Source organism: Dromaius novaehollandiae, chromosome 1 (assembly GCF_036370855.1).
Source record: "Dromaius novaehollandiae isolate bDroNov1 chromosome 1, bDroNov1.hap1, whole genome shotgun sequence".
NCBI classification, from domain to species: Eukaryota; Metazoa; Chordata; class Aves; order Casuariiformes; family Dromaiidae; genus Dromaius; species Dromaius novaehollandiae.
The window spans coordinates 68350073-68374842 of NC_088098.1; the positions used below are offsets into that span (position 1 = coordinate 68350073).

Consider the following 24770-nt stretch of genomic DNA (forward strand, 5'->3'; position numbering starts at 1 on the left):
TGATAAATAGGTTTTATGTATGTGTAGGAAGATAATGAAACTTAAAAGAAGCATTAAGTTTGCTATCATATCTTTAAACATTTGCCTTTGTCAATTAGCATTATCATAGTACATGATATTCCTAATACTTGAATAAAATAGCATGAAAACTGCACATTCAATTTATGAGTTTTCACAGAGTTCAGTCCCTACAACTGTAGCTCACATGTCCCTTTGTCAGCTACACCTGTGACTCAATACAAGCTATATTTTTATTCTCATATACAACGCTGTGAAAATCATGTGTTTTTACAAACTCTTATAATGTCTGAACAATTTTTTTTTTGTTTTTTTTTTTATTAACATAAGTGAACTACGGATGGGAAACCAGTGAAGCATCAGTAGATACTGTATGAGAGTGTTGTGCTGTTAAACTTCAGCAAAGTGGAATGAGGATAAAATGAGATATCAATAATAGATAAATTAATAGGTCTGAACTAACTAAAAGCAGTTTTATTCACATTTTGTGGAACAAATCAGTAATGAACTAAGCTTACCCTTATTGAAAGAGCTACTGGACTACTTTCTCCTGCTACCTTGTGTGGGTTAAACATTGAATTGAGATTTCTCAAGAATTCTGGCTTCAGAATATAGCCACAACCACCATTGTCTAGGAATTTTCCATTTTGCAATTCCATTTGTACTCCAGGTGTCTGGAAATTTAAGGCCACTATAAATAAAAAAGAACATGTATTTTGAAAATACATATTTTCATATTTCATATTTCCATATTACATTTCATGTTATATATTGCAGTTAATTTATAGAATGACTCTCTGACAGTAATCATAAAAGCAAAAGTATAAGAGATTAAAGTGTGTATACCTTTCTCCTCCCATACAAGATATTGTTATTTTTCTTAAATTTAACAATATTCAATAATGAATGATTCATGCACAAAACCAAGAAGTGAGCTATTTAAAACTGAATATGCACCACATTTAATAATTATCCTATAGATTTTCTACACTGCGATGTGTACTGTATTTTCCCTTTTTCTTATAAATTAGACCTGGGAGAATATGAAATGAGAGAACTTTTTTTGTCCATGAGGACTAGACTTTATAGTCTAGTTTCTCTACTGCAATAAAATCCTGGACCCTGAACCCACTTGGAAAGTTCTGCTACAGAAGGGAAAAACATAGGTTTCTAGCTAACGTTAGCGATGGTGCAGAACTCCTCACAGACGTATGTCGCCAAGATGATCACGAAGCTTTAGGTTAGAATTATGATATTCGGTGTAAATATATATGAGCTTATAGAATTAGAAGCGGTTTTAACTCTATTCTTAAATTTATGTGCACAAACCCTTCCTTCAAGCTTCATCCTCTAATATTGATGTTTATTGCTAGTATACACCACACACAGTTTCCCTTCCTTGGCAGCTCAAAACATTTATGGTTTGCTGCAGCAGCAATAGTAAAATAGCACACTTCTCATCAACAGGATATTATAATTCATGAGATAAAGCCAACATTGCAATAGACCTGTTTAATGAAATTTTCCCCTATTCCAGTACAGTGGAACTTCCTGTCACACTCAAAATAGAATATGCACAAGTCAAATCAGTAAAGTGATAACATGACTTGTATTAAATAGAAAATGATAAAAAGTCATTTACCTGATGGCTTGACAGGAAAAAAAAGGGAAGACTTTAAGTAGTACAAGTGGCTCCTAATAGTAATTCAAGAAGAGGACTTTATTACATGTTCCTCTGAGCTAATATAAACCTACTGAATGAACATGTAGAATTTAGAAATCCTTATCTCATGAGGGAAAAGCAAGAAATTTTAATCTTTTTCACTGCAAAAACTCCTTGTTTCTTCATTGCTTTGATAATCCTCTTTAAATTTCCATAGTAAAGGACACAAATAGTAACAGATCTGTAGAGTGAAGCAGCTAGTGCTAAGGACTGAGTGTTGGTACTACACATGTTTTTAGTGGGGTTACTTCAGAAGAGCTCTACTCTGGTCCCATGGACTCAATGCCCATTAAAAGCTGGAACATGTGAAGCACTCCTGGAATGCATCTTCTGTTTCATCTGGAAGGAAAGCCATCTGCGCTTGCTACAACTGCTCCTCAGCATGAACTGAAGTGCAGTAAGTGGGAACAATTGGGAGATTTACTTAAAAAAAAAAAAAAAAACCTTACACCACCACCAAAACACAACATACACTCCTGGTTTGAACTAAAATGCAAATGCAGACATAGGCATAGAGTTTGTATGACTATGCAAAGGAACTTTAAGCTTATTTTATGTCTGACATCAGAAATTAGACTTTTAAATGTTTATATTGCCTGTTGCACCCAATAAACTTCTGTTGCTGGCTTTTAATAGAGTAAGTAAGTACTCTCATGGTATATTTTTGGCAGTGGTTCACATTTTGTTTTCATGACTCAACACACAATCCAGAAATAGGCCCAAATGTGGTGCCATATGATTCTCGTTATATGGCAAGGGAAGTACCTAATCCAGTGATTCAAGCAGTGCAGTGAATGCTGTGGAGCTGCAGCTCTGAAGGGCTCAATAACCCAAGATCTGTCAGTCCACAGGTACTTCCCAGACCACACTTCGGGAACAAGTGATATAAAGAACGTAACTTTATTTAGGCAAGTCAAACAGTGGTGGCTTCAGATAGCAGCAAAAATAACGTAAATGTATTTGTAGATTCTATATGATGACACAAACTGTATGATTGCACATAATGAGACTGTTGCTAAATTTGCCAAGCATCACAGGCTCCTAAGCAGAAAAATCTGATTTAATAACAAAAACAAGCAAAATAGAATAAGTTACAGTGTATATTAGGAAAATTAATTTTGCAACACAAGAGAAGGGCAACGTCATTATGGGTTGATATTTTCAAACATTAAGACCGTATTTTATTTTATTTAATTTTACCTTAGAATAAGTTAGAAACACACTGAGTAGTACTTTTGATTTACCTACTGAGTTCCAGATATTGCAAGATGTAACTGGGGTAAAACAAATAATTATATGATTTTGCATTATTCTCTCTGAGATGCATACCTCTACAACAACTATCTGCAAGGTTCCTAGCTGCCTGGGGTCTCCTAGAACAATACTCTATGGTACAATAACTATGCATGGTTTTTCATTTTAATCAGGTGCAGTTATAATCCTTACACTTTTTGAGAAATGGCAAAGTTCCTAAATAAAAAGTTTCTGTGTTTTCCAGTTTCTAACAGGCTGGTCTTTGTGACACCCTTCTGCAAGGAAGACTGAATTTCTATCCAATATTTCATCTTAGTTTTGCTGAATTCAAAAACAGAACTTTCTGTAACGTGCCTTGTACTGATTTATGAAATGGTAGAAATTCTTAATGCTTGTGTGACGAGAGCTTTAAACCTCTGATTTCTTTTGGAAAAAAGCCCAAATACACTTACTACGAAACTATCTGAATAGTACATAATCTTAAAGTATGATTCTCACTGGAAAGTATAGGACAGTCACCTGAAGTTTAACCCTGTGTAAGTTAAACTTTCTCTTCAGTCTTTCCATTAAGCATCAAAAGCTGTTTAATATTGGCATCAAAATTGAAACAGCAGAGCACCATATGGACTTGAAGGACAATCTGAGCAAAAGAATTTTTCCATATGATTCCTGCACCAGAAGCTGATTTTCTCCAAGTCTTTCTGGAGCCATGAGACTAATCTTGAGTTCAGAATATTTAACACTCGTCTTCTTTCAAATTGCCAAAGCTGCAGTGGGTGTCCCTGGTGGCCAGGGATGTTAAAACTTTATATAGCAAATACACGTTAGGGAATAGCCTAGCTCCAAAGAGGTGAAGCAATCCGTAATGCACAGAGGAACACAGAGGGTCTATTTCAGCCCAAATCTCTGTATCACAAGCCGCAAACGGTAGCCAGTCCTGCAGAACCAACTACAAGCTAACTATTCAAATGTAACACCTTCCATGGGCACTACCATTCAAGATGCAAGTGTTTATAAAGTGATGTTTAGATTAAAAGCAAAAGATTTTGAAAACAAAAAATGAATACTGGGATTCCGAGATTCCTAAGTGACTATGAGTTGAAGGCAGTTAAGGAAAACTGCATGTCTTCTGTCTGTGATGCTGCCTCTCGAAAAGGTTCCTTTGTCAGCACATTTCAATTGTCTTTTTTTGCTTCCTGGTACTGTTAGCAATATTACGACCCTGAAGTTTAACATATTTTCTGCATTTAAAAGGGAAGACTTTTAAATGAATAAGCACACATTTATCCCTGATTTGCTCTAAAATGAGTTAGTTAATTGCATTTTGTGCCATTTAAAATCCATCTCAGAATGTTTAAATTCTATAGAAACTCCAAGAATATCATTTGCAAAAGGCACTCAGCACTGATGGTCCTGTCTCTGGAATTTACTTCACCCATTAGGGTTTAAAGAGACATAACAGATCATAGTTCAAAGCTTTCGATCGGGATTGTTGCTATCCTCTCAGCTCTTTCCAGTCTGCCTATGTTCTTAAAATGGGCTGCTCATGATGGATGCAGTACTCCAGATGAAGACTCACTAATGTTAGGTATGCAGAAAACTATCTACTATGCCTTACATATCCAAAACTTGAACTGAATGCAGGACCCATATCCGAATGATACAGCTTATTTTGTTATTGCTTACAGGCTTATTTGTGAGGTTGAATTTGAGGATACCCCATTTACCCCACATTAGCACTCTCAGCCGTATGACAGTGTGCATCCTCTCTTCTCCTGTCCAGATTGCAGTTGCAGCCAGTCCCTTACTGCCCAAATTTACAGAAATATTTTCAGAAGTCCTTACATGACTGGCTAGTCCACATCACATTTTCCAAAGTGATGCAGATGGCTCTTAAAAGATTTCGTCCACAGCCTGAATATAAGGCATGCTAACTCAATGTGAGATGGGTCATAATGTGGATGAAAGGGGAGAACATTCAGTCATTAAATTAGTTTGAAACCACCTGAAGACATCCAAAAGAAGGACAAGCTATCACATGATGAAGAATTGTCAGCTGTTAGATATACCAGGCAGCAAACATTCATTTAACAGAAGTAGCATACACACTGGGACGATCTCTATCAGTAGTAAACAAATTTTATCAAAACAAAATATGGTAATAATTTCATTATCTGAATGATAAATATAATATTAATTTCTAAGCCCTATGCATACGTTAACTATCACAATATCCTCAAGTAAAACTAATGTTACCCTTTGAAAATCTTATTCAATCTAAAATGCATTCTGATGGAGATTACATAAGATAAACTCAGCGCTTGCTACAATGTGCTGAGTCCCCTTCTCACTAACAGCAGATGTAGGGAAGATAGTATGTGCTCTATCACCAAGAGGCCAGAGCGTGCAACCTGGGAAAACGGAGGAATGCATTGATTTTTAAACATCTTTTTCATCCTGGTCTGTCTGAGAAACTAGAAGGGCTTCCAGCATGGTTAAGACTCTCTGCCGAAGTGTGGCAGCCTCCCCGGGCTGCAGTGAGCCTGAGCACTGCTTGCTCTTCTGGTCCTGTCTAACATGTCACTCTGATCCCTGCTGCCATCTCTGGGTAAACCCAGGCTTGTAAACATATCCTTCAAAGCCAACCTTTTAAACATCCTAAGCACCCCCATCGACCTAGGCTTTAAGAGCTTTTAAAATCTTCAGCCTGCTCCAGCCCTCTTGCCAAGCCAGTGAATGGGTGAGATCCCACTCAGCCTTTGTGAACAAGGGCTTACTGACTGCCAGAAGACGTGTTCCAAGTGTAAAGTGATTTGCTTCCTTACAACAGACAGTGGACTTCAGTTAGTAGCATATATTTTGACATACAAACTGTGTTAATACATCTCTCTTTTTTAAATCTTTTTTTTCTAAATGCAAAGAATTTAGTCAAACTGTATGCACTTCTCACTGCAGAATAAAATGGTGTTTTACCTATTCAGCCTGCAACTTTTATTAAGCTTGACTAGCATTTCTGGCTTTGCTCATCACTGACGCATTTTTAAAACGTCTGCTCTGATTCTACAGAAATTTAATTTATGAATGACTTATGAGGTACTCTGCTATAGTAAAAGATATACTCATCTGAGAATTGAGCAACATGCATAATTCTCTGACACATCAGGCTCAGAACATGCAAACTGCCAGCCAGTCCCTCTTGTCTGTGGGCCAATTCAATACTGTAGCTCTGAAGATGCTGTCATTGGAAATTTTAAGAACTCAGTCATTTTAATGATTGCTGCCATTTTTCCTATTTAATTACAAGTAGCTGTACTGGATAGAAAGATGTTAGATGATTAAAAATCATTCGTGGTCCATTACCAATTATAGCTACAATTGATTACAGTCAGGGATCCTTTCTTGTGAGGGTCTCATGGGAAAACTACCTAATGCATTTCTGATAAACTATCAAAGCTAAAACCTAAATTGATTATTTAATTAATGTGCCTGAAAATTACACTTTGGTCTGAGTACCTTTTCATTGTCATTGTATTTACTTCACACCTGAAATAGATAATTTTAAAGATATATATTTTTTAATTTGTTTGCATTGTGTTTCTTGGCAGAACATTGGGTATTATCAGTTTCCCTTTCCTGTTTTAGTTTGGCTGTCAAGCACAGCATTTGGAACAAAATCAGAAAGGATATTCAGAAGCAACTGTGTCCCTGCAACTGATGCTCTTTTTTTTCTCCCCTTCTTTTAAACTCACTAGATTTCAGATGACATTATTTAGAATTCTGTTAGTTGTCTTCAGTCATGGATATAGTGAAGTTAGCAAGAAAAATGATTACATGATTGCTATCCACAACATGCTGACAAAAAGAAATTTCTGGGTTTCTTGGTTTTTAGGCTCTCATCAGTGAAGTTTAAGTGACAGTGTAATGAAAAATGGGTCCGTACTCCAGGATGAGGTTAATCACATCCTTGGAGTCTCCAATTCTAGTAGCTGCCCCATTGGGCTGGGGACATCTGGGAGTAAACAATAAGAACTGAAGTGACCCTTTTTATTGGGGTCCATAAATCATTACAGTTATGTAGAACATTAGAAGTGTGGATTTTTTTTCCTAATCTGTATGACTTTTGTTAATAATAAACTCACTTGATTATTTGACACAACAGCATTATCTTTCCAGAACAGACCATTCAAAAGTATTTAATAATATTTATGTGTCCTTTGTTCAAGACCCAGTTTCCACTTCCTAAAGATGATATTTTTTGAATTATTAAAATCAAATTATGAAGAAAATAATGATATAGATGTGGACCTCCCTTTCTGCAAGCCAGCAGCTGCACTATGATGACTAGTCCTGTCCTTGAAACCTCACCTCAGAGGGAAGTTGGCAACTGAAAGAAGCTTGTCTGTGTCTTCTCATTTCTTTCTTCCAGGGCATTTTGTCAGCTTGACAGCTAGCAGGAAACCTTTCCTCTCTTGCGTATGGTATACTCTCCATGACTCAACTGTAGAATAAGGCCACAGCAAGCCGAAAGGAAGAGGTCAGGCCTGGAAGGACAGCTGTAAGGAACAGCCTGGTAGTGTGTTTTTTGCCATGAGCCATACAAAATGTCAAATTCATCCCTCACCTTTGAGCATAACCATCGCCTTAGTTTGGGCCAAAATCCGGAGCCAGTTTTGCAAACATAGTTGAGGGTCTATCTAATGGCTAGAGACTAACTACTACACTTTCAGATGGAGAATGGACAAAAATGAAAAGTTTTGATGTATTTATTTTTTAAGTCATCTGCAAGGTTTTAAAGATTACAATGCCAGATTAAGGCTGTTCACTTAGTATCTAACCGCAGTATCATATACTGGGAAGAGCTATTGAGGCAATCTAATAATCTAACCAGACATACAAATAAAAATACTAAAACATGTCACTTCATAAATGGCACCACAATTTCAAACAGCAACAGTTGAAACTATAATGCAATAGATACTCTAAATTTGCTTCAGATGTAGCATTGACTGTTGAAAAAATTCACATTATGGAAAATGCTTGCTTTACATTTTTGCTATATTAGAAAATAAATCCAATAGAAGTTATAACCAAGAATAGAAAATTACCACACTGGAAAACCAATTAAATCTAAAAATATAAGAAAAAGTAGTATTCCACACTCTTTTAATGGGAAGAGCCAGTGGCTTTCCTTAAATTCCATCCCACTATTTCTTAAATTCCATTGCTAAATTTGACTCTCCATCACATATTCAAAAATGAACATAGTGTTCAATAAGGTTGTGAGGATTTCTAATCTTTCCTTGATCAAGCATAATATATTTAGTTGATCTCAGGAAAAAAAAAAATCTATATTTTTTCTAGTTTTGCCATTTGTCCAGAAAGAAAAGAAAAAATCATTTCCCAGCAAACATACAACTGAAAATTCCAAAGTAAATTAGTGAGCCTCTACCCTCTGTTTTCACTATTAGGCTTTCCAAATTCTGGCTGTTCTTCAAGTTTTCATTCACTGGAGAGTCTAGTAAGGTCAAACTGATAGCCAGTTTCAGCTGCATATATGGGACATAACAAGATCTAAATAACCACGTTTCTTTTCCCTAGGTACCTTCTAAGGTTAAAATCAGAACTAGCTTGAGAAGTCCTTTTGGCCCATCTTTCTATGCGTTATTTTTTGCCATATTATTGAGCACAAGATTTAGCCACAAAACAGCTGTGACAAAATTGCTAAACTGCATTTCAGTCTTACAGGCCAAAAGCAAACCTTCCATAAAAAAATTCTGTCATACAAGTAGTGGCACTTTCACAGTGGTATATAAATTTATATGAGTGCTCTCATATATTGGGCGCTTCTAAACACAAAATTCTGTGCCTGCCAAACCATGAGCTTTTCATATAACTTATGACATGTTGTGGTCATTTCTGTAGACTGTTATAAGATATAGGAAAATGTTTTCTATTGCACCAATGTAAAGGACATATTTGAAAGGATATTCTTTAAGTCGTCCTCTTTTTTTCACTGAGGTTTTGTTTTGTTTTTTGCTCTACTTTTCTCAGGGAATATAATGCATTTGATATCTGTTTATTTAAATAACAGTCCTGAATTTTCTTTCCATGCATAAATCTTTACTTTCCATTTTATTTAGTAAATAAAAAGGAGATATGGATATGCCAAACCAGTTCTTTCCAGTGCTGTGCTGCAGTTGTATGCATGAAGCATACTAATTTTTTCAGACTATAAAAAGTTTTTTTAGGTACTTTTCTCCAGAAGACCTGTTTGTTCACAAAACCTATTCTGTTTCTATGAGCCTCAATTTTCAGAGAATGGGAAGTGAGCGCATGGTGAAATCCAAAAATGAGTTTGTGGAAACTCCGTATGTTTTACTGTGGTTTTTCATTTCTTTTCCTAGGAAAGTAAGGTTTACACAATTACATAATTCTTGTCCTCCATCCCAACAAATCTTAAACCTGCTGGTCCATTTCAGCCTGCTTTAGTGGAGTGCCGGAGTGCTTTCAGTCAGTATGTTCTGAGCAGTTTAGAGAAAATTGCTGGCAAGGACAAGACTTAAGATATTTCCTTTGCTCAGCCAGAACAGTTATGGATGTTAAGGGAAGTTAAGGGTGAGTGAGGAGGATGACCTAGCAGATGTGGGGAGGATTAAAGGAGCTGAGGGAGGGGAATGGGTGAGGAGGGAGAAAGGTGAGGGTCCTGTGGAGATTTTTAGGAAAGTAGTTAAAAGGACCTTGAAGGGCTTAATTCTCTTTATGTAGTGGACAGTGCAGTGATTGGTTGACACAGGAGATATGTGAGATATATGGACACAGGACAGACACAGAATTAAAGAAATAATCTGTGTTAAATCAGAGGAGGGGAATCAGCATGAGATTCACTGAGTGGATCTTTGAGAGTTGCATTTTGGAGCAGAGTCATATTCATGCCAAACACTTATCTAAAACAAGTCAGGGAATCAAGATTAGACCTGACATGCCTTGGAAATAATATATGCAAAGCCTTGCTTATAATCAGCCTACTCCCAAGAGAGAAATGTTTCTTTAAATGAAGATTCAAGTGATGTGACCAAGAGGGCAGATCTAACCACTTCCTGTCTAATACCTCCAGGAATGGGCCCACATCCCCCCATACAGTAAAAATCATGCATTTAGGATACAAATCTTCAGAATGACTTAGCATTAAAGTATACTCTGAGTCAACAGTAAATGTAGCCATTTTGAAAAACTTCAGTCCTGCATGGGATCTTCTTTACAGAAATCAGTATAGAGATTAAAGGGCCTCCTCCACAAGAAGCTGGAAATAAAACCAGTAAATTGCAATATGATAGGCCTGAGTGATAAATTCAGTTTAAAATTAAGCACTTCTGTCCACTGCTCCCTAGAAATATGAAACAAACTTGCAGGTCTTTAATACTGAGGGAGCAACTGAAGAAAGCGCAGCACCTCAGGTGAATGGTCTCATGATAGCATCATGTCAGCCAAGTGAGGATAAACCACGAGGGCAGAACGCAGTCAAACAAATTTGACATGGTAGGGTCATGACAGCAAGCTGCTTCCAGCAATAGCCCACCCAAGACTAAATCATTACCATAAATAACATGTATAATGACATACATACAAACCAAAATTACATTAACTAGTAATTTTTACATCTATTGTAGTTATAAAAGTATATATCACTACAACAGTGAGTATGGGAAGCCGAAATTATAACAATGGGACAATTATTGAAGGATTTTGAGGTCTGAGTATGGTTCAGTTACTTCACTGAATGGACAGTTCTGGCTGGATGATTTCAGGCAACCTTCCACATTACTTCAATCATCCGGCATTGGCAGCATGGCATATCTTAGGGTGGCACAGCACACAGTAAGAAATTTAGGCTTGAAGCAGTCCTCCACTGCTTGCAGTCAGGGCCACGGAAGCGGGAACAGCAACCTCACAGTGAAAGCTGTGGCATGATGCTCCTTTTAAGTTCTAGAGTTGCAGGAGAGTAGCTGGGGAAATACTACATACCAGTTGCTTAAATATAAATATAGTAAGAATTAAATGATATTCATGTGCATATTTGATTGGAAATAGCACGCTGTTAACACCAGTTCTGAGAAGGTAACTTGAACAAGAAGACATTTTGGGAGCCAAGAAAGGAAAGTGAAAAAGAGAGCCTAGACAAAGGGTGCATATAAACGCCAGGGCGCTACAGGCAAAGTCAAAGTTGTGACCCTCTCTGTATGAGCAGGTAGTGTAACGTAACAAGGCAAGACCACCCCTATCACCTCTCAAAACAGGGAGCCTGAGGCAAACTGCCCTGCTCACCTCCCAGCCCCCTCAGGCACCCCGGTACATAGTCAGAATAAAAAGCAGAATATTTATGGCTGCAAAAAAGATTACTCTCTACTTTATCTAAGATTGAAGAAGGTGGAGCAGAGTGACTTAGAAGAGGATTTTGTAACTGAGGACCTTTTAAACTGAAGAACAAAAAGACAAAGCAAACCTTGTATCTAAAGCTGTAAGTGCTTACAGGTGAGAGGTTTTCCGAAGCCTGCTGAGTAGAGGAGTCATGCTTATTTTTAACCTTCTCAAATTAAAGACTAAACTGAACTGAAGAGAAACAGAAGCTATTGTTATTTCATTGCTCGGGGAAAAAAAAAACTTTGTACAGAAAATGCAGGTGCTAAATTTAATTTGCTTGTATACAGTCACTGGAGACAGTGGCAGCATTTTCCAGCTGTTTTTTTGGTATTCTGCTGACCAGGAGCATCTGAGTACTTCTTTGTAGGGTCACATATACTGCTTATCATAATCTGGGAATTCTTGTCACCAATATTAAGTGCCCACACCATCTTTGCCATCCCAGTCACATAAAATAGGTGAAAAATCAAACAGATCCCCCAGATGAGGATTCAACTGCTGGGAGAAAATTCCTAAATAGCACATATGTACCTTCCCATCACCTGTTCTAAAGCAATGCTATAGGGCCATCCTTAGGAGAAAGCAAAAGCAATTGCATTCCAACAGCTCCTACCTGTAGCTAAATTGGCAGTTTCTTCTATTTTCTTGCCAACTACAAAGAGGCAATAAAGAGGGTTAGACCTCAGCTGGACAAGGAAGTAATTTAAAAAAAGGATAAACTACCATTCCCATTTTCTCCTCCTGAAGATGCTCTAGTCATACCTTGAACACAGCTGACAAACAAGCATGGAGATTGTGAAACTGGATTAATACAGAATGGAAAAGAATGTAATCTATTTTAATTTTCTTGAAAGGTGTATTGCAAATTATCCTGTCTGGTAGTACAGTGCTTAATGTATAACATGCTCACTTTTACCTCAAAACATGAGGCAACAAATTTAACATCATAATTTCATCCAAAACAGGCAAGCAGTAAAATATGAGTTATTATTTAGATTCTCCTTACAGAAAACCACAGAGAAATATCATAGAATTGTTAATAAAAAAGGAAATTATATAAAGATAAAGAAGAAAATTCTGTTTTAGCTATTGAAAGTTTTTTATGTACATGTTTTTGCTACAGTGTTTTATGTGATAAAACCATGCTTTGCTTAGTCTTAGGAGTGGGAGTAGTACAAAATAAGATTCATAGTCTAATAACGTTTTATTCTTCTTAGCAATGTTTTTCTTAGTACAGAATAGGAAAAAATCCATGGTAGTTTAAAGGAAACAATGAATTATAATAATCTGGGATATCTGGGGTGAGATTATAGGTATTTAATGGAAAGTGATACTTATAATCAATTAAGTACTAACTGTAATTAATTACAAAAGCAAAATAACTGACAGTAATACTTGTTCTAGTAATTCTATATCCAAATTCATGGATTCTAGGATGCAAAATTGCTAGGATATGTAGACTGAAGGAGAAATTTCGGTAATAGAAAATGAAAGTGATGCCACTGAGGGAAGATACATAACTAATACTACATCCCTCCCCCCCAAAAAAAACTTCAGTAGGGAAAAACTCTTGTATTTGTATAGCCGTGAATACAAAAGCCTTTGCACATGTACCTACCCATTTGACACCCAACATTCCAGAATTCTTGAGGATTATAATTTGAAGAGTTGGTTCTTGTTCCTTTGGGGTAGATTCTTGTAATAAACCTTTTAGTATGTGCAATAAACTCAAGAGCTGAAAGCAGAATGATAAAATCTGGGTAAGACAAACTTACTTAATAGCTTTACATTTGAAATGAGTCCTATCCGAATAAATAAATTAATCTAGCAATTTTTATTTTGGACACAGTCAGTATACAGTTATTAATGTGTATGTATTTTAAGAGATTTCTGTGCATGTTAGGTTACTGCATAGGCCACCCTGAGATATGGCTAAAATCCTATTTTAAAAACTTATAATGTGATAGTATAGTGCAGACTTTTTCCAGCAGTTCAGTAATTGAGAATCATTTCTTCAGGGAGAAATTCTTCAACTCTTTGTTTGGTAAATGCATGTTTTTTACACCTGTACCCATGATGCTTTCCTGGAGAATTTGAAGGACACAAAACAGGAAATTGAATATAAAACCAGGCATTCTTAAATTGTTCAATAGGAAAAAACCTCTTCTAAGATGATCTGAGCTTCATTGTTGTTTTGAGGTTTATATACAATGAATGAATAATCTGTGTGAACAACACATCACTAAAAAGCACTTAATTGGTACATTTGTAATCTTCAGAAGAGGCTAACTATTGACGTGAATTGATTTTCTTACTCCTAGAGAAGTATCTGCCCAGAAAGATATAAACTAAACAGTCCTGGAAAACCTAGAATGACTTCTATGTACACTATTCCAATTCAGTAATTAAACAGAAAGCTTTAGGTTTTCAAGACCATCACTCTGCTCCTTTCCACCATCACACTTTTTTTTTTTTTAATAAAACTACTTTTATGTTCACTAGTTTGCTAGACCGATCGGAGAGGATTCTGCCTACGGATAGCTGGCAAGACACTACTTGTTTTAATGCGGTTTGGCACCGTTCACCTAACAACATCATCGCCAGGAAGAAGTGGCTGGCAGCTGGGCTGGCCCTGCATGGATGCTCCTGGGGTAGACTTCATTCTCATGGCCAGTGATCTCTGTTTTTAACACTCCCTTGAGTCAGCTGGCAGTCAGCTGGTGTTAAAGCAGCGGAGGCTGCGCTGTACTGCCTGCACCAAATGGAGACACCCCAACACAGAATCAATAATCCAGCTTGGCCTGCTTTAAAGATCTGGACCAATGAAGCAAACTGCCTGCTTTGGGGTTTAGTCAGTCTTTTCTGTGGATTCTCTTCTCTGAAGTTACCATCAAAGCTAGGGGTAATGCATGCCCAACTCCAAAGTGGAGTACAGACCCTATATGTGAAAAAAAAATCCTTTTCCATACATTTTCAAGTATTGACTGCTGCATTTAAATCATTTGATGCAGAAAAATGAAATCAAAAGGTTGTCATACATATTCTATATTATGTTAATATTTGTTTTTATTAAATGATATGAATTTAAAACAATGCTGAGTTCCACTTTTCTTAGAAAACCAACTGACATGTAAAGATGCAGTGCAAATGACAGGATATTTCTAAAGCAATGTTATAAAAAAGCACCAAATAGAATTGGACAATATATGTTTCATAAAGTTTATCAACTCTTCCAGTGCCTAAACAATGAACCATGGCAATATCATAACTTTCATCTGATTAAATGAAAAGAAAATACCTGAATGTTTTACAAGTTTTCGTGCTCGAGACTCTCCAATTGAATTATTTTCATAACACTTCTGAGTATCTCGTGACTGCTCAAAGCTTACAAACTTTTGAGATTTGGTATAAATCACAAGATCTGACAACTCAATGGCAATCTTTATCTTCTTCATCTATAAATAATAATATGAAATAATGGAAGAAAATACAACATTACATTATCACGTATTTCACTATTATTCCTAACAGTCCAGAAGACTAAGATCATTTTCGATGCATAAAACTTTGAAAAACATGTCACAGTTAGTGAATATTTAAGCCTAAAATATGACTTTTAGTAGTAAGAGAAAAATTTGATTCAGCCAGAGACAATTAAGGTTATTGTCTCTGTGTTCGTTATAGTAGATGTGGGGTAAATGGAGGGATATTTCCAGTGCCTCCTGGTACATTGTTCTGTAGGATAACTTTACACTTTCCCTGCTTCTGAGATTGGTATGTATACTAATGTCATTTACCATGGCTCTCAATATTTATTCATATCTAAAATATATGTCCAATTTTATATTCCTAAATACCTAAAGTGCTAGAAAAGGTATACTAGTAGGAAGTAGCTGGAAAAGGGGGGGGGGAAAAAGCGGAGATAGGGTAAAGAGTAGGAGATAGGGTATACATCAGTAGCTCAAAGCCAAATGCAAAAATGTAGATAAAAGAGAATGTTTTACTATGCCAAGTAAATGTATCTGTGGAATGGTCCTCCTTGTATTGCTCTAAGTAAGGTAAACTCTGTTCTTCTTAATTAAGAGGGAAAGTTCTCTGGTCATTGTGTTTGTTTGGTCTTGTTCTACTGCCAAAGTGAGCAACGGATGGAAGTGACTTTGAAATTTTACATTCTTATATCTTATACTGAGGTACTATGTGGCCTCTTCACTTGACTTAACATAAACCTGTGAGCTAATCAGTGGTAGTAGCCAGCAAGGAGCTGATGCTGGCAATGATGTTTACATTCCATTAAAGCTTTTGGAAGCAAATTCCTATCTGAAATAATAATAGGGATTGCCAGCTTGTGGCCCTTAAACTGTGCAAGAAGTTGAAGTGCATTACTTATTCTGGGGCTATGTCCCCTGATGAGCAATAGGAGTCTACCAGCACAGAACTGCTAGATAATTTGACTCTCTGGATAGGGCAGGCAGTGACCCAGTCAAAGCCAAGAGCATCTCTAGGGTGTCTTAGGTTTGCATTCAACACTCTTCCACCATGCTACTGAGCAGAGAGGGACCCCAAAACCCTGACCTCTTCTGCCTGTGAAACATCACCAGACTTTCTGCTGTGCTTGTTGTTAACAACAACCTGTGGTTGTTTCTTCTGTGGTTGTTGTTGCAACAAGATGTGACCCTATTATTAAGAAATTTGGCCTTCCCTGCTCAAAGAGGACTCCAGCCATCCTCAGAATTTTTCCTTGCCATCTCTCAGTATTTGATATAAAGAAAAGACAAAAGCAAAGATCTGGCTTTCACATCACTGAGAGAAAAGAGCCACAGAAGAACCCACTGCCTGTCAGCACAAACAGAGAATCCTGAGGAGTATTGTCAGTCTATCTATATTTAGATAATCAGAGCATGATGTGCAAAAATCACTGGATACTGGGTGTTTCCTGCCTGCCTATAAAACTTGAAGAAAGCAGTTTTAAAGCTGATGGAGCAACAGATTTCCATGGTGAAGAACAGCAATTTGATTAAAAAAAAGAGGAAGTTCAATCTGAGTATCAAAGAAAATAAAACGGAAATTGCATCCAATTTTTAAAGCGTCTCTTTGAGAAGTAGTATTTAATGTTAAGTCTTTTCATCATAAATGCAAAAATGCCCTTTCTGTTATCCTGAGTGCTTAAAAAAATTCTTAATGCAGCCAGAAGTCTACACCTAATTTCATGCATAAATCCAGATTGCAAGAAAATAGGTGAATGTGATGTCTTCAAGATCTCCAGGACAGACTTCTGGATTGCAGAAAGGAACAGATAGAGGGATAATTGTCCTTCACCATTAGGAACCACTAGAACCTTGATTATCCTTCATGCAGAAGGACCATGAGTCCAACAGAGCTGTTGGGCAGTGTTACACTGGCCTGTTGGAGTACTGAGAGCCTGGGACAAGCACAAAACTTGACTGTGAAAGCTGCAGGCGGAATTTAGGATGGGAGAACAGGGAAGGGTTGCTTATTGGTTGGATACTAAATTATGTTTCACTTTTCCTTGGAGTGTCTTGTAAGAATCAGGAAACCCTCAAAACCTTAAGCTGAAAAAATACTATTTTGAAATGTATTACTCCAAATAATTTTAAGTCTACCTTTTAAATTTACTCTGTTTTGAAATAATGAATTCCTTCTTTAACAAAAACAAAAAAAAAAAAAAAAAAAAAAGCAGATGTACCTCCAAGTGTTTTCAAATTCAACTGAGAAAAAAGGTTTTTACCTTTGGCTTTTTTCGAGGTGGGGGAGAAGATCTATCTTCACATTTTCTTTTTGATGAATCAGTCTTTGGGTAAATTGGGGTTGTTTCATCTGCCTCATCTTCTTCAGAAGGATTCATCTCTTCAAAAATTTCCCCTGTCTCACCATGACTGTCATGACCTTTCCTGAGAATAGTTTCCTCAAGTGTTCCAACTTTTTTATTTTTTACTAATATTTTGAATTTTAATGCCTGTGGAAAAGAGGTTAAACAGTAATAACTAGAATTATATATTGATTAATTATAGATTTTCACATCAAGAAATTGCTTAATCTGCTTTCAATTATCGATCATGAAGTGAAGTTTCAATGTAGTGAAGATGGATATCAGTGAGGGAAGATTCAAAACCAAGTAAACACTCAAAAACAGAGTTCGGGGATCAAAGTACACCATAGACTACAAAAATCTAACCGCAGGTAAAAAAAAGGCCCTCTGCCACACGGATACACAGATGGTGAAGCTATGAGCAAGATTAAGCTGAGAAGTAAAGCAGGTGTCAGAGGTGATGGCTAGGTAGGACACAAGATGTGTATTTTTTCACTGTTTATGAATTTATTTTCAAATATAACCATATAAACATTTATCTGATGTTCTTTTGAAACTGTTTTTTAGCTAATTTTGCAGCTGATGAAAGTTTGTTACTCTATTCGATTAGTGCAGTAGTGCACATCTGTGCTGTACACCAACTTAAACTTTATTACATCATTAGCATCTATGATAGAGTGGGCCTTCATGCTGATCTTATCTATTCAGCGATATTAACTTAACAGAGTTTGGTAATTTGTTGTCAAAGTAGCCTCTCTACTTTATGTATCATCTCTAAATGGATATATTTCATATAAAACTGTGAGGACTATTACTCACTGAGAGGACTATTAGTCTTGCAAGAGAAAATAAAGCCAAAGATCACACAATTCCTACTGATAAATATATGAATGTGCATAATCAGTAACTTTTTACTAGTAGCTACTGCCACCCAGGAATGACAGTTTTCAGAGATTACCAACTTGGAAGCAGAATTTTCACTTCCAGATCAACAACAGCTTACTCAACCAGTCTATTGCTTTAAAAATGCTATTCAAATCCTTAAAATTCTCAGTATTTTTAATATAGAAGATCTTTCTCATGTATTTTTCTCTGAACTCCCTTGCTACAATGTTGCACAGCATTTTTTAAAAGAATCCTAAGTGTATCCACTCATTATCATATTGATAATTTTGCAATTAAATGAAAAGCTAATTTATAATGTATAATGTTCAAACCCATGAGTTTTTTACATAAAAATGTAATATTGAACTTAAGAAGGTAATTTGAGAAGGCTAAATATATATTTTTTTAAGACAACTGTAAAGGAGGGATATTTACACTAATTACAATGTGTTTTCATTGAGTGAAAGATTGGGTGAGCTATAGAATTATCCAAAGGATCCTTTCTTTTTCTTTCTTTTTTTTTTTTTCATCTAGTAGATGCTTATCCAATAAAGTATTATTTCACAAGTAAGATCACAACTTCCATAATAAAGAACCTAAGAAACTTCATTAAAGGATAGAATTTCCAAAAAGATTAGCTTTAATCTATAAATCTGATAATTATTAATACAGTTTTCACTTAGATTTATGAAATAAACTTCACTGTAAAACAGCCGTTATGTAACAGATATTCATATTTACCTCTGTACGCGGTAATTGCCAGTGAGTAGCAGGACTTATTTAGACTCTTGGACAAAGGAATTCACAAAAAACCCCTTAAGTTTTGTATGGTAAAGTTAAAAAAGCAAACAAGAAATACGTACACATTAAATAAAGCATAACTGAACTTATGTGTGTGTCAAATATCACATTTTAAGCTATCCATTAACTAAGTATGAAAAGCATGAATGATTGATAGAAACATTGGTACTATATAATAGAAATGACTAGAGCTGTAGGCAAGAAATAGACATTGCATTTATTTAAATAGCAATTTCCATTGCTGATAATCTCCCTATCACTTCAGATTTTGTATTAGTAGGATCAAGTTTGTCAGTGTGCAAGTGGATGAGATATCCTATGTTTAATTTCTACCAGTGCCATGGCAGTGTAAGATTTAATCTCTCTGCAAGGGTGATTCTGAATACGGATGCACTTTAACACTTCCTTCATTACTTATTGATGCACCCATTCTTTTTCTGTGATATTTTTAGAAGAGCTTTAATATGAGTAATACTTCTTATATTTTAAAGAGTTCTGAATTTTCCTTTGTATCTTCATATTTCCTGATACTTAACAGCTATGTTCCCTTTTGGTCTTATATTTTGGTGATCACAGATAAGATTTAATTCCAAAAATCAGAAAAGATCTGGTATAGAAGGGAAGGAGAACATTTCTAAGGATATTTTAGTGCCCCTTGTATGTAGTTTATTTAAGTAAAAAAGATCACAGTCTCTGTTATCATATAAAAATAGGCCATGAAGTTTTAAAGCAAATGCTTTCTAAAATTCTGTTTATAAACCATTAGCAAAGTTGTAAATACCCAGAGGCAGGACAATCATTTCATTTTTTTCATGGAAGATAGCTTTTTAAAATTGTAGCTTTCTTTTCAAAGAGATATTCTGTAGCAAGAAGAAATTTTGCTATTTGTTTGGCCAGAAGCAGATCCCAATAACAGCTAACCGAAATCATTGAAACCAAACCATGAACTGAAAAAGACACGCTATACATCTTAAGTCTGAGCTTCAAACAAAGCTGCAAAAACAGTTATAATAAATGTATGGTTACAAAATCAGTGACTAAGTGAAATTTGTATGCTTTAATTGGTAATCAGCATGCTAATCATGTGGCATCTTTCTTGTACAAATGTGCCTAGATCTTACAAGCAGATCATCAGCTGAAAGTCTGAATGCCCACAATAACTTTGTTCTTATAGTTTAAATATAAAATACAAAATATTTAAAAAGTACTTATATATTTACTACATAGTCATATGTAAAGTATAATCATTTCAGTTTCAGTGATTTTGGTTAGCTAGTTAGCTATTATTGGGATCTGCTTCCGGCCAAACAGATCTTTCCTACAACATAATGAACACTTTAAGACTAGAATTGGCAAAAACCTCCAGATACAATGAGCTGGAAAAATTGATTTAAATATTTAAAGCAACAAAACTTAGTTCTTGTTCTAAACAGGTGTTCCTGTTCAGGTGATGGAGATCACAAAGTACAACATAAATCAGAACAGCTGAAGTAATGCAAGACTCCAACACAAAATCACAAGCAGTTTGCCATGGATGAGACAAAACTACCATGCAGACTATTAGAAGTAATGTGAGAAGGGCCAGATTTCAGATCACAGAAACATGAGAACAAATCCTGGAATTGTGACATGACCATTAAAATAAAAGAAATGCTTCTCCTATTTAAATTTAGCATGTTTTACCTTCTTCTTCTCTCCTGAGTAACTTTAGGTGCTTAGTAATAGAAATATCAAATCCTGAAAACCTGGCTAAGTAACAAAGTTAAAAACAGTTTAAAGTTTTACATCATTTTCTATTTCAAGCACTATATTACTGGCTTTAATACTGATATGTGGTAAAGATGGAACACCTTTTGTGAAGTCTTACATAGGTGAAGTTTTCAAGGCATTGACAAAATCTATCTTGAATGAAAATAACAGGACGCTATTGTTAAGTATAGCTGTTATTTATAAAAGTATCAGCAATCTTTGATGATTCAAGAAGAGGATGATGCTTGTATTGGAAATATAAAAAGGCAAAACATGCCTAACAAAGCTGCAGAAAGTTGGGAGGGGTGACACTGGCAGATTAATTTCCTGGCTGAAGTGAAAACATGACAGCAAGACAGGCATGGGGCAGAGCAGGTCTGATGACGGTAGCTAAGCTCAGCCAGCAGTCCAGTGACTGCCAGACAAGTCTGTAGTGACATGGCAGGTCCAAAGTCAGGCCAAGTCATTAGAAGCACAGAATGGTTGCAGTTGGAGGCACCTCTTGGGATCATGTAGTCCAACACCCTTCCTCAAAGCAGGGTCAGCTAGACCTAGGGCCATATCCAGTTGGTTTTTAAATATCTCCAAGACAGAGACTCCCCAACCTCTCTGGGCAACCTCTTCCAGTGTTGCACCAGCCTCATGGTAGAAAAGTTTTTTCCTATGTTTTGGTGGAATTTACTGTATCTCAATTTGCACCTGGCACCTCTAACCCTTTCCCTGGAGACCACTGAGAAGAGTCTCGCTCTGTTTTCTTTAGGCCTTCTGCCCCCAATCAGGTATTCATATACACTGATAAGATCCCCTCAAGCTCCTTTTTCCAAGCTGAACTCAGCCTCTCCTCATAAGACAGATGCTTTGACCCCTAATTATCTTAGTGGCCTTTGCTGGATTTGGTTCGGTAGGTCCATGTCTCTCCTGTACTGGGAGCCCAGAACTGGACACAGCCCTTCAGATATGGTCTTACCAATGTGACTAGAGCATAATAATCACATCCCTCAGCCTGCTGGCAATGCTTTTGTTAATGTCGTCCAGGATGCTGTTGGCTGCCTTTGCCACAAAGACATGTTGCTGGCTCATGGTCAACTTGTTGTCTGCCAGGACCTTCAGGCCCTTTTCTGAAAAGCTGTTTCCCAGCCAGTCAGCCCTCGGCCTGCACTGGTGCATGAGGTTACTACTCCCATCATCAGTGCAAGGAAATCAGCAAGACAAAGTCAGAAACAGCAAGATATATGGCTAGGCACTGCATATTTACAGTGTAGCTCAGGAGAGGACCGAGGGCAAAAGCCTGAGCTTAAATGCAGCTCCTGAGCCAATGTGTAGAGGGTACACAGGTGGAGGCCCCAGATGAAAGCTCTTTCTCACAACTTAGCTGTTGTCACAAAAGTCTTGTCCAAGACTGCACACCTGTGCCATACCAGAGCTGACCTTGTACCCAGGCAGCAAAACCCCTGGTGGGTGGGTTGGAAGGATGTTGCAGAAGATGATTACAGAAGAAGATAGTTACAGGCTGGTCAGGGCAATTACAGTGTGGTGCACTCAGGGCCCTCATACTCAGATTCCCTACCAACTTGTACAAAGCTCCGAGAAGATACCTTCCCAGACAAAGGATCTGTTTTTTATACACTAAATAAAACTTCAACCTCAAACCTATCTGATTGTTATAAAATATGGCAGTGGTATCGTCTGTGATCATTTTATGATGTTGTCTGACAACACCAGGAAGTTGTTCAGAACAGGTGACTGTCTAACATTCAATACACTTTGAGGAAACAGTGTTCCTCAGAAGCCTTTCACTTTCAGCCCTGCAGAATGTGCTCCCAGGTCAGGAAGGTGGCAACTGTGACTAAGCATATTTATGACTTAGGGTCATAAAAGTATACACAAACACTTGTGCAATGCAGAGAGGCCTAAATATTCTTTTAGGGTCACAATAGTGCGGAAACAAATCTGACAGTTATATATTGGCCTCTGTAAAGCACATAAACACTGCAGAGTACAATGCCCAGAGACCATGTAGAAATCAGGTGACACTTCTGTAAGTTCTCACTAGAACCTAGAGATTCCAGAAATTCTATAATAAGCAGTACTGTGTCTGTTATTTTTGAGGTCATCATCCAGGTGTGTTGAATTTTCAACATCTTTCTTCTCAGTTAATATTTTTGTAAAGAACAGGTGCCATAGACAGATTGAAAGGCAAGACTGTAGACTGGAAATATTTTTGATATGCTGAGAAGCAAATATATTTCTGATATGAAGTCTTGATCTAGAAATTTGTTCATGTTACCTGTAGGTCAGAAAAATACAAACCAATGTCCTCTCTGAAGCAACAGAATTACATATGCTAAAGCAATCTTGCTATTGAATTTCTGAAGGAAAATCATCATCTCCTGCTTTTTCAATAACAAGGAAATAAGACTATAAAACCCTATAAGGGAATGGGTGAGGAAAATTCAGAGATGATTAGACTGAAAATTGAATAATATAACCACAGGTTAATGAGTCTGTTACCTTTCTGTCAGATATTATAGACAGTCAGTAAGAACCTATTTTTCAAAAATTATAGAGAGCCAGGTACAATCACGTTCTGACAGTTTCTCAGCAAGACAGGACCTTACAGAGAAAGGAAGAAAGGGCCGTATAAATACGAATCTCTTAGACATACCCTTAAATGTTGTATCTAGATATTGAGGACTGCAGTGAGGACTGATATGAATGCACCCAGACTTGTGCATTCTGGGAAAACAGTGACTGCAAAAGGAAAGCTCCTAATTTGTGTAATTGAGAAGATACAGCTGTAGAAAATGCTGAAGGAGGAGTTCTGACTATGGGGTTAGTTAGTTTTCCCCCTAATAATAGGATTTAAAATCCTTTGCTGAATCTTTATCAAGAGATTATTAAATAAGTCCTTTCATTTAGATAGCATGCCTTTAACGACTGTGAGGAAACCTTGGAGACTGTGGCCAAAAATGCTCCTGAGCAGCCACAGCATAGCAACTGATCTGGCAGCTGTGTGAGAAACACTGAAGACTTGTGAAATAATCATTGCTGCCACTTCACTTTCAGCTAACAATGTATCAACATCTCTTTAAAATTTTGTGATAGAAAACTGCAGATAATGAAATATCTCTAAGTAGTTCATGTATATATCATCAGCAGTGTAATGTTGTTTGATGTGCTAAAATACATAATAACTGAAGAATAAACCTTTATCAAAAGCATCAATGCACTTACAGTCTTTTTCATTTGTTATGTTTGTGGCTTACTCTTTTCTTTCAGTAGTAGTTAAATCCATTAGAGAGGAGGGATTCAGCAGGGTAAATAAAAGCTGATCTCATTTCTAGGATTTTGATATTTTCTAAGTTCAGCTACAAGTTGCTGCACAAGACAAATTTGGTCACATATCAGCATAATCCAAGAGTACTGATGTGATTGGTAGAGATGTCCAGTGCCAGTCAGTGATCTCAAATATCATTTAATGTGTGAACTGACTCAGAGGACTCTTTCAGAGAATATTAACAGAAGTTCATAAAGTCTCTTTAGAAGCACTATAGTCACCAAGAACGTGAGGAGGGGATTGTAGTGGGTCTGTTGCTTTGGATGGCAAAACATCTGGGCAGGAAGGACATAAGAGGACATGGCAGAAAAGACTGGTGAAGCTTTCTCAGACACAAAGGTGGCCTCAGGTTTTCTCAATGGATAAGGAGTGTGCGTGTCTGGTAAAAGAAAACATGAAATAATGCAAAAAAATTTCTCTTTCCTCCACTCCACCCAGATATCATGCAGAGGAGGAACTGTCTGTTGAGATGCTACAGAATACAGTAACATTCCAGGGAATTACAATACCAGTACATCCAGCTGCAGGGTGATCAGCTGATTGAGGCCAAAGAAGTAGAAAATCTCTTTTCCTGAAATTTTCTGGGTTTTGTGTTTCAGAGAAAAGGGGTGTTGAGAAAAAGGAAAAATCCATAACTTTCAGTGACCATTCAATTTTCTTTTCTGGGCCTGCTTGTGATTTTCCCACAGATTTACAACAGTGTGAAGTTAAGACTGGCTTTGCTCTGCCTTCTAATCTTTTTTCCAGACATGGACAGA

General features: G+C 36.7%; 1 protein-coding gene across 1 annotated transcript in view; it reads right to left on the bottom strand.

The window, feature by feature from the left end:
- Positions 1-24770, bottom strand: part of PLCZ1 (phospholipase C zeta 1) — a 57890-nt gene that overhangs the window by 7261 nt on the left and 25859 nt on the right. The window contains exons 7-10 of the mRNA XM_064515665.1: positions 17160-17387; positions 14712-14868; positions 13032-13148; positions 537-709 (exon numbers count right to left, since the gene is read on the bottom strand). Coding sequence (XP_064371735.1) covers positions 537-709; positions 13032-13148; positions 14712-14868; positions 17160-17387 — 675 coding nt within the window. The remainder of the gene's footprint in view (positions 1-536; positions 710-13031; positions 13149-14711; positions 14869-17159; positions 17388-24770) is intronic.